An 11243-nucleotide genomic window follows, 5' to 3' on the forward strand; every position below is an offset into this window, starting at 1 on the left:
ATGCATGAAGCAGATCCATTATTTGGTGTTGTTTTCTGCAATCTGAATAAAATGAAAATTCACCGTGAAATAGATGAGAAATCCATTTCATTTTTCTAAGTTTTAGCATTTTTTCCATGTGAAGTTGTGTGCTGGATGAGTTGTGATATCAGCGACACTTTTCCTGAATCAATGCATCCTAATTTTATGGAACTAGAAAGGAAATAAAAGATAGACAAATTTTTTATTTTGTCTTGCTTCAGGAATTAAAAAAAAGGGACTAATAGTTAGTGTCCCATGATTCACTTGAAGATTAAACTTGCCAACTGGTCTAGGATATTAGGGGTCAAAGAATAATAATAGTTACTGAGAGAGAGTCCAATGAATTTAATGCAGAGGCCAAAAAACAGAAATAAGAAAGGTGTAATATAGAATGATATTATTTGAGGCATGCTGTTGCACCATGGAGATTCAAAAAGTGAAAGAGAGACAAACACTCCTCACAGAAGTACTTAGGCATGCCTAGTCTTTGAATTGATGCCAAAGGCACATTCCACCTACCTATACCTTGCCTAGACAAAAAGCTTCAACTTCAGAACACTCTCTTTTTGTCATGTCTGAACCTGCAGCATCCACTTTCAAACCTCTGCAAGTTTGAGTTGGAGTGAGAGTAACTTGAATCAACATTTGCAACAATATTCCACCCTGCTGAATTATTTTTCCAGCTCATTCATGGCCACAACTGAACCACTTCCTTATAGTTCAAGAAGAAGAGACGAATCAGAGTTCAATTTGAGAGAATGGAACGTGAAAGCTCGAATCAGCCGTGAGAACACCAACTCCAGAAGGTACTCAGGATCTTACATGAGAAGCTTTAGAGAAGACACAAGGTCATTTAGATCAAACATAGCCATTTCCAGTACTGCTTCTTCACCCGGATACCCCTTAAAAGGTACACATTTCTTTTCACGCCAATTCAAAGTAGTTCATGCTTTTAAATTTTTATCTCATTTTCATCTCAAATTGCTACCTTTGTTGCAGATGAAATAGACCCTTCAACATATTCTTTCACTACTGCTCTTAAAGGTACATTATAGTTGAATGAACAATGATAATTAGCATAACAGTTCATACTTTTTTGTTGTGCTTGAGTTTCTGAATCAATTGAACTGTGATTGTTCATTGCAGCATTACAAGCAAGGGCAGCCTATAACAGTTGGGAATGCTCATCCCCAGATGGGTTTGCTTTGAATTCCAAGTGGAATGAAGCAGAAAGGTATATATGCAACCCTCTTTCAGGGGAGGTACCATTGGAGTGTTTGTCTGCAAAAACTCTTAGTGGAAGATCTTTCAGAAACTCAGTAAACAGAATTGCCATGTCTGCTCCTTTAGTTTATTCCTCCAGACACATTCCAACAAAGTCATCAGCTTACACTCAAGAAGAAGTGGCTCTTCAATTTCCCAATCCAGGTTCACACACTTAATTAGTCAATATTCTTCTTAATCTTTCCTTTTTGCTTTCAAGAACAGTTAAAGTTCTCAATTCTACTTTGCCTCTGTATGCAGAAAAGAAGAAAGAGGGCATGACAAGAGATGTGGGTACTCAAAGCACACCTCGTTATCTCAGTTCAAGCAGTCCCAGCCCTGCTTCAACTCCATCCATCATGGAGAGATCAAAACCTCAAGCTGAAGACTCACCTAACTCAAATGCAAAAACAAAATCTGAGGAAGAGGTACTGTCACACATTTTTCACTGAATGTTCCTTTAATGAGTTCATCAGAAATTCAAAATCTTATATATGTCTTAATTAACACATCAAACACTTTAGATTCAATTCATGTTTCCCCTTTCTTTGGTCCTCATAAATGAATGCCTCTCATCAAACACTAGACAGTAGAAATTCCAAGTTTCAAAATACTGTAATTGTTTGTGTATCTTTTGTTGTACTTAATTTGTTGTTTTTTCTTGTTTGGCAGAATGAAATTATAAAAACTAGAGTAAACAGTGTATTCATTTATAATATAAAGAGTTTTAATATATATTGTTGACTTTTATTATAAATATTTTAAAACTCATAACAATCATAACTTTTGATTAGCTGATAGTGTGGATTTTTTACAGATAGTACATATATATCAAACTCTTAAACAATCTACAGAAGACTCCAAAAAATCAGATACATGAGTCAGGTTCATTTAAAATTTTCAAAATTATTCAAAATGAATGGATAGAAAAAGAACAATATCCTACAGTTTCCAAGATTAAAGAATCAAATCTGTTGTCTAGATTTGTAACCTTCTATTGTGGGGGCAGTGGTAGATATATTGTCTCTCAGTAGTATTTCATGTTTTAAGTGTATCTCTGGTTTTTGGCCCCTACTTACTTCCCCCTGGTAAGCTGTTTTTCACTACACATTCAGTTGCACTTGTCTCTGTGGTTTTGGGAATCATTTTTCCTGCCATGAAACTGTTATCTTGGTTTCAACTTACAAGTGTTAAATTTTGTATACCATAACTCTTTAATCCAATCTAGTTCTCCTTCTTGAATATGATTAAAACATGACAGTGTGTCCCCAACCTATGTAGCTCTTCCATTGTCTCACATGTGAAGCTACATAAAATTCTGAGAGTCAAAGTACATTGGTTTATCTTTATAGTACTTCAACAAAAACTGTTTACTCACTGTCATGCTATGTACCACTCTTTCATTAGGATTACATACAGAGTAGAATAAATGTAGGCTAATTTTACATGACAAAAATAGCATCATGGAATAGTCACATTAATGGATAATGCAATGGTCTGAAACTATTGTACTAAGTGTGCTACATATTAACAATCATGCAACTGTCAAATGATGTAGCCAAAAAAGATATTAGAGATTGAATATTTCTCATGCAAGCTGATTAGCAACAAGGAGTAAGTTATCACAAATAATGATTTTATGTCCTTTTCTAATTCAATAATGTAACTTCTCCTGCTTCAGTTTAAATTTAAATGGATTTAATAATGGATATAATTTGGCCTAGCTCTTTCTTTGTCAGAAGAAATTGTCGGTTCTTATCATCCAAACAAAATTGGCATATTAGGTAGAAACAAGTGACAGCTGCATTAAAAGAATATTTTCTGTATAAAAATAAAATGAATCACTTTACATTATTCCAACTTATCTTAAAAAAGATATAGTATATAAATACATTGAAGTTATTGTATATGTATAAGATTGACTTACATATGTATGGATTATAGTTATATAAATATGTAGAGAGCATGTAAGAAAATTGAATGAGAAGAAATTGATAAAGGAATATTTTGCACAAGATGACAGATAGAAGTGATGTTGATTAGTGTTTCCAAAAATAGCAACAGTGTGGGGGTGAGTAATGGGATTGAGAAGCACATGATAGAAAGCATGACATTGATATGTGAGAGTGGAAATGCATGTGCAGGTGGAAGTGAAAGATGAAGAAATATGGGAGACAAAAGAAACAGAAAGAGAAAAGAAGGAATGGAGGAAGAGAGAGGAACAACTTTGCAAACAACAAAGTGGTTGCTTTTGGTGGATGAGAAAGAAAGAAAAGGCAGAGAGAGAAAGAGAAAGACAGAGAAGGAATAACATGTTTCTCACTCACTTCAAAGGTAGCAAGAGATAAAGAGCATCAAAATCTGATAAAGGGTGTAAGTGCAGTGCAGTGCAACAATGCATGATGGTTAAGATTCTCTCTCACTCACTCATTTCACCAATTTTTGCAGTGCTTTGCTGAAAATAGAAAAGTTAAGAGCATTAATGCAAATTGCAATTGTGAAAAGCTTGTGGACTCTGTTTTGTGTGACTCTCTTTCTTTCTCTATCTGGTGGTCCCTTTTTTTTTTTGTGTTTCTGCTAAATATCAAGTAATATCATATGATATGTTGTGTTCTTGTGGTGAAATTTGCCTGACATCTTAGAATTCACGTGCATCATTTGTTTCTGCATTTTGAATTCTTATCCCTCTTCTTACAATTCAATTGTTAAATGGATAATGATACTTAAACAACATTTTTTTTTAGAACATTTAAACATCATCTATGTGTCATTCTGTGATTGGTCCATGGTGGTATTTATGATTATTATTATTGATTGTAAAGTAATTTTGGACCAATCATAGAATAACAGGTAGATGATGTTCAAATGTTGTAAAAAAAATGTTGTCTAAATATCATTATCCTTGTTAAATAACTATTAAAATTGTGTTAATACCTTTCAAAGAAAATGAACAATGATACTTAGATAACATTTAAACATCATCTGCATATCATTATGTGATTGGTCCATGGTGGTATTTATGATTATTATTATTGATTATAAATTAATTTTGGACCAATCATAAAATGACACGCAGATGATATTCAAATGTTATAAAAAAGATGTTGTCTAAATATCATTATAAAAAAAATATATGTCTAGAAGAAAATAAATTGATTTAAAAACATAATAAATAAGTAGTTTGGGATATGAGATGTCATTGTGGTGCTGAAAAGAGGAAAAAATTTAAAAAAAAAAATCTATTTTTTACTGTAGAAATGATAAAGACAAAATTAAAGAACAAGAAGAAAAAATTACAAAATAATAAATTTTTATTACCATACAGTATCAGAAATAGAAAGAGAAATATCATGTGCACACTACAGTCTTCTTCAAGAAGTAATAGTGTCTAATTTGGACTGTTCGGCCCAATTGGTCTTCGGTCAAATTAGGCTTGGGCCATTTTCAATACTAATTAAATTAATATACATTTTGACAATTTATTGCTTTAGAATTTGCACCAGAATATTACATTTTACAGTGATAATGATTGTTTTAAAAAATAAATATTTTTATTATTTTAATAGTGTTACATGAACCAATTTCTGAATGAATAATAGTGTAAGAAAATCTTCCAACAATAATCCTTACTTTTTGCAGTCTTATATTAAATGAACTTAAATATTCTTTTTGACAAAATTCAGAAAACATGTTTTCTTCTAAGTTTAATGTTTGTATCAGATGTTTTTTAAAACTCAAATAATTAAAAAAATTAAAGACAAAAATTTAAGTATATTATAGCTGTAAATATTTTTCATATAAAACTAATATGGTAAATTAATTTCTCTCTTACTTAAAATATGTTTAAACTGTATTTTCCTTAACTTTTATTAAAATTTTACACTTTTCTTTTTGACAATCAGGACAACGGTAGCAAATTAACTAAAACAAAATATTAGATTAAGTTGATATAAAAATCAAATTACTTTGATTAGAACTATAATTTCATTTTATCTTATATGCCTCTTTCCTTTTCTCTCCATGTAAATAATATATTTATTTGTGAAATTATTCAGTAACTCAATGTATACATAGTTAGAGAGGACATATTTTTACCTAAATTATTCTTTAAATACTTTTAAAATATAGTTAACAAAATACAAAATATTTATTCTTTCTTTAAAACAACTTACATATTTAAGTTGTTTGAAATGAAAATATCATATTTTTAAACTTACAGAAAAAAAGGACTAATTATAATCATAATAATAATTATAATAATAATAATAATAATAATAATATGTTAATGAGACTTATTCATTCAGTCACACGTTACAACGTCCATTTAAACATTCCGTAAACATAAAAGAAAATAATGAGATATTTTATTTTCTTTTAAATCATGTTTCACAATAAGAAACTATTTTCTTGTTGAATAATTATTATTTTTCATTTGATTTTCACATATAAGTTAAAAAAAATATCTTGACAAAAATTTATTATCTTAAGTTTTTTAGTTTAGAACTTATATTTGAAGGCATTACAAAGGAAATATGTTATACAATCAAGTCATGTTTATATTCTCTTAAATATTCTATTTCTAATCTATATTTTTGATATTCTTAAAATTAACACAATATGAAGGGACTTATCTCTAAATCAACAGAAAAGATTGTTAAATGAGAAATAAAATTTATTAAATTTATAATTGCTTACTAATTTTAGGTATAATATAATACTTTTAAAACAATGTGTTTAAAGGGCTCAAAACGACATCGTTTGTTTGGTCCTATAAATATATCATATGCTTCGTCATCATCTCAGTGCTGTTACCCGGCAGACCCGAATTCCTCTCAGCTTTGTTCTCAACCGAGAGGTACTGAAATTGTTTCTGATTTTTTCTTGTCGATTTCTCGAGATGTTGTTTCTGTTGTTTCTTTCTCGTGATTATTCAGTTCAGTTGTTGTTCTTAGAATAATAGAATATGTATTGAATTCAGATTTGTTGTTTGTGAGTGCCAGTAATGGAATACGGTTCATCCTCTGATCCGAGTCAGTCTACATTTTCTATCATAGATGAGGATCATACCTTGGCAAACTCTGTCAGATTTACCTTAAATCAAGAGTAAGCCATACTCTTCTTTTGAGTTCTTAACTAACGCACTTTCTTTCTTAATTTTGTTAATGAGCTTGAAAGTGTTATTCTGTTTCATCTCTCTAGGGTTCTTCTGTGTCTGATACACTAAGGAAACTGGAAAAGGGAAGAACTATCCAAATAAAAATGAAATTGATTTTTCTTTTTCTTTTCATTCAAGATGTGTTATTATATAGATAGTCTTTATTGAAAGATCATTTCAGTATCATACTCAATATTTCTAACAAGAATCATTCTTGTATAACAGAAAGAGTGCAGCCGTCATAAACCAGTCAAACATAGTCTTTGAGCCATTTAGGTTTAGGGTTGATAGTGCTTCTAATGGGCCTAAGTAATGTGGCCCACTATTAGTGTCTATGGTAAGAAAATTAAATTGCGTAAGGAAAAATTATATATAGAAGATTAGAACAGTAAACACAAATAATAATAGTATCACCCGTCAAAATTTAAAACACAAGGAACAGGAATACTTATAATAACCGACCAACATGAAAAATAAATATAATAGATAAAAAGAGGTTAAAATGGTATCGGTTGAAGTGTGCAATCATGCCACAAACGCAGGGAATTGTAAGGAATTGAATAAAAAACAAAAATGCAAAAGCTTTTGGCCGACAGAGTAAAAATTGTCAAATAGCATTCCTAAAGCACAGGGAAGGGATATTGATAATATGTTTTTATCTTGAATAAAAACTGACTATATAAAAATATTTTTACTTTAAATTATAATTGTAAAAATAGTTGTTAGTCAGTGTCAGTGAAGTGTAACTTTGCAACTAGAGGATAAGATATTAATCTCAAACACTGAGTTCTACATAGAATAAGGAATTTTGAAATGTGTGCCTAAATTCTCTTGAGAGCATCACACAGTGAAGCCATAAACGATTGCTTATTCATTGCAAAATTAGAGTCTGAAAAATAGTCATGCACCTGACCTGAATTTCAGTCTGCCTATTGTTTGATTAATCCATTTACATTTCTGTTAAATGTAGTTTGAAGGATTTTCATTTTAAAACCTCGCATTATAACGTATTGTCTGTTTTACTAGACTTTTCCATAGATCTCCTTTTATGCCCAGGCTTTTCTCTTTTCTTCCTCGTCATCGTCAGTACAATATATGCCGAGGAGGCAATTTCATTGTGTAATGTTGTCTTGCAGCCCAAGAGTGGCATTTTGTGGGTACAGCATTCCTCATCCTTCAGAGAATCGTGTTAACATCAGAGTCCAGACAACAGGTAAGTAACAATGACTGATTTGCAAATTTGTTCTGCAATCTACTGCTATTACTTTTTATTTTGCATCAAAATCACCAGAGTACTTAGTTACCAATTTCATATTTTGTTAGACAACGTTGTATATTCTGCCGAGGTGCCATTTTGTTACTTTTGATATATATGAAACTGTGAAAGGGAGCCGAACTTTTTTAAGTCAATTATTCTATCACCACCATAATTGTGACACTAAAATCTCTCTCGTTGCATTATATTCTCTGTCGAACGTAAAAAGTTTTTCTTTTGAAATTTAAAATATGAATACATTACAAGGTTTAGGCGCTTCATCCATAAAAAAAATTAAATTGAACAGTCATACAAATTATACTAATTATTTTTCATTCCAATAAAAACATTATTGGACAATAATAGTCGGTCATTCACGAATAAGTTTTTCATGATGACTATTTTCGCCCGTAGGCGTATTTGTTTAGCTTTTCTTGTATTTTCGTGTTCTAAAACTTTTATAATTTATATATAATTCAATATCACTGCATTGGTAATTCAATATTTCTTTGTATCTATAGGGGATCCAGCGTCCGAGGCATTAAAAGATGCATGTCAAGATCTGATGCTTATCTGCCGGCATGTTAGAAGCACTTTTGATAAGGCAGTCAGTGAATTTAAAAAACAGCAAGGCTAGGATAAAATGGATATCGAGCAGTATACTGGCTATAGTTTCAATTTGTTTTAAGTTGATTTTGCTTTGAGTCATTGTTCTTGATAGTTGGGTATCTAAGTACTGATAGTTTTATTTTGCCCATGTAGCAGATACACTAAAATATGATGTGCAGGAAAAGGTATGTGCCAAAATAGTATTCGTAATCAGTTTTCAAATATACTTCGGAAAGCAAACTTCATTCCTGAAACTAGCTTGTTTGCTTTTCCGTTTTGTTGGAAAAAACTTGAGTTCGATATCCACGTCAAGGGAAAATCCTCATGGGATGTGGAAAATAATCAGACACCAAAATGGTTTTGAATTTTACTTCACATATGCTTAGTTCATAACCTCACACGCACAAGATAAGGCAGTAGATTTAATATTACAACATGTTCATATTTATGCGAAGAGAATCAAACGACAAAAATTTGTGTACCTAATACAAAGTTGAGTCACTGTTTTTTATGACATGTGGATGGAATGGGCAACAAGATGCCTAAAACATTTTTCTTCATAATTCATTCATACTACTAAAATAGAATCTCCTAGAATCCTGGCATATTAACTAGGAAATGAGTGATATGATTTATTAACATGATAATATTATGTAACGACAAAGAAAGATGTATAGTCATTATAGGTCGAGTGGTAGGAAACAACATCATAATTTAGCAAATTAAGGCTGTCTACCATTAGAGAAAAAAAGAAAGTATTACACACAAGGGTTTAGATCTAACATGGTCACTGCTATCATATATTTTTACATTCAAAGAGGTAGCAAATGATCGTCCTGAGGTACAAGCTTCAACCATACTCTGTACTCTCTACCATCAACAGTTTCTTACACAGTGAAGTGTATCCCTGCAAGTTGATGATGAAAGTACACTCCCATGGCATCTTGTTTTGTACGAAAGTTGTGGTTGAGTATTTTTTTTTTTTGTCAAATAATGCTATATTTAATTAATTTATTTTGTTATCATAATGGTTTTCCATTTTTACCTTTTTGTGAACTATTTTCCAGTTAGAGAATTTGCAAACATAAGTCTCAGTCAACCCCTAATTTTCTCAACTTAGTAAGAAACTGAAGTTTTTGATTTGGTTATGTTTCCGTGTTTTCTCGATGCCTAAGCTTATTCAGATCCTAACGACCATATTCACGTACATTCTCCAATCATAATGCCAATCTCATCACCCAAACAACCCTTCCTCGTAATCATCACAATCATTGTCTTCTTCTTACTGGGCCCACGTGCAGTCCCAGTCGTCGCTCGGGATGCCCACGTCATCAATTTCCGGTCATCGAATCTCTACCCGGAATCCCTCGCATGGGATCCCCTCATGCAACACTTCCTCCTCGGATCCCTCCGACAACGAGTCATAACCGCCGTCTCGGACTCTGGAATTGCCGAAACCTACATCTCCGACACCGACCTTCCTGCAGACGCCTCCATTCTCGGCCTCGCCGTCGATACTACGCGCAACCGCCTCCTCGCCGTCGTACACTCGTACCCTCCCCTTCCTCCGTTCAACGCCCTCGCCGCCTACGACCTCCGGTCCCGCCGCCGCCTCTTCCTCAGTCCCCTCCCCTCCGAAGGCATCGACGCCGCCAACGATGTCGCTGTCGATTACAATGGCAACGCCTTTGTCACCAACTCCGGCGGAAACTTCATCTGGAAGGTCACCACCGACGGTTCCGCCTCGATTTTCTCTAAATCGCCGAAGTACTTGGCGGAGAGAAACAGTCCGTCGGACGACGACGACGACTCACCTCACAATTACCTAGGGCTGAACGGAATAGCTTACGTGAGCAAGGGTTACCTCTTAGTGGTGCAATCGAGCACTGGGAAGGTTTTCAAGGTGGACGCGGAAGACGGGACGGCGAGGAAGGTTTTGTTAAAGGAGGAGCTGATCGGCGCTGAAGACATCGCGTTGAGGAGCGACGGGATGGCGGCAGTTGTGGCGCCGATGAAGGAGCTGTGGTTGTTGAAGAGCATGGATAGTTGGTCGGAGGGAGCGGTGTACGACAAGGCGGAGGTGAATGTGCAGCGTTTTCCGACATCGGTGGTGGTGGGAGATAAAGACAGGGTGTATGTGTTGTACGGACACGTGGATGAAGGGAAGAAGGGGGATTCGGGGAGAGAGAGTTTTGGGATTGCTGAGTTGCGATCGAAAAGAGAGAATGAAGACGAGAGTGTTTGGATTTTCGTTCTTATTGGTTTGGGTTTCGTTTATTTTGTGTTTTGGAAGTACCAGATGGCTCGCCTTCTCAAGAAGATGAACAAGCTCAATTGAATTTTCTTTTTTCCAGATTCTTCACTTCAAACCCACATTTTATAATCAAGTCTTCATTTTTTTCGAACACTTTCTCATCCTTTCTCTATACCAAAATTGCTATTTTTATTTTCTCCCATGTAAGGAGTGAAAAATTATGAGATTAAATGTATATTTAACAAAATTTGAAACTACATATGATTAGGGCTGAACATAATTAGTCGTACAACTATTTTTATTAAAAATTGAACTATACTTTTTTTGTGGTTGAATTTATAAAAACTGGACTTTTCTATTAACAACTCCAGTTAAAATGGTAAATCGTACAATAGTAACCTAAGTAAACCCCAATTCTATTTGAAGTAGCAAACATACGGAAATTGCATGTTTTTTTATTATTTTATTTTAAAACTATTTTAGAATAAGTTTGAAAAATTTATTTAAATTTTTAACTTAAATAAAGTTTAATTGTATGAAATACATTAAAAAAATTGATAAGAAAAACATTAGTCAAAATCTATCCATTTATAAACTTCAATAGTATAATAATTTTTAATAAAAATAAAAATAATAACAAACGAATATGATATATAATTATAAAAAGTAGATATACAAATATAAAT

At 32.9% G+C, this 11243-nt stretch overlaps 3 protein-coding genes across 4 annotated transcripts; all 3 read left to right on the forward strand.

Moving 5' to 3' along the window:
• Positions 1 to 294: 294 nt before the first annotated feature.
• LOC106758192 lies at positions 295 to 3928 on the forward strand. The gene is made up of 5 exons (XM_014641140.2): positions 295 to 931; positions 1021 to 1065; positions 1168 to 1449; positions 1546 to 1712; positions 3429 to 3928. The coding sequence occupies exons 1-5, from the start codon at positions 712 to 714 to the stop codon at positions 3630 to 3632; spliced, it is 918 nt and encodes a 305-aa protein (XP_014496626.1). The 5' UTR covers positions 295 to 711; the 3' UTR covers positions 3633 to 3928.
• Positions 3929 to 6076: 2148 nt separating this feature from the next.
• Positions 6077 to 8668, forward strand: LOC106758637 (DNA-directed RNA polymerases I and III subunit RPAC2). Of its 2 annotated transcripts, none has more exons than XM_014641577.2 (4): positions 6077 to 6139; positions 6285 to 6387; positions 7576 to 7652; positions 8216 to 8668. In XM_014641577.2, exons 2-4 carry the CDS (start codon positions 6287 to 6289, stop codon positions 8329 to 8331), a joined length of 294 nt encoding a protein of 97 aa, XP_014497063.1. In that variant the 5' UTR covers positions 6077 to 6139; positions 6285 to 6286; the 3' UTR covers positions 8332 to 8668. The 2 variants fall into 2 exon arrangements, with proteins under 2 accessions (XP_014497063.1, XP_014497064.1); XM_014641578.2 differs by having other exon boundaries at positions 6081 to 6139; positions 6263 to 6387.
• Positions 8669 to 9525: 857 nt separating this feature from the next.
• LOC106758636 lies at positions 9526 to 10841 on the forward strand. Its single transcript, XM_014641576.2, has one exon. The coding sequence runs from the start codon at positions 9526 to 9528 to the stop codon at positions 10639 to 10641; it is 1116 nt and encodes a 371-aa protein (XP_014497062.1). The 3' UTR covers positions 10642 to 10841.
• The last annotated feature ends 402 nt before the right edge of the window (positions 10842 to 11243 follow it).

Source organism: Vigna radiata, chromosome 4 (genome assembly GCF_000741045.1).
Source record: "Vigna radiata var. radiata cultivar VC1973A chromosome 4, Vradiata_ver6, whole genome shotgun sequence".
Classification (NCBI taxonomy): domain Eukaryota; kingdom Viridiplantae; phylum Streptophyta; class Magnoliopsida; order Fabales; family Fabaceae; genus Vigna; species Vigna radiata.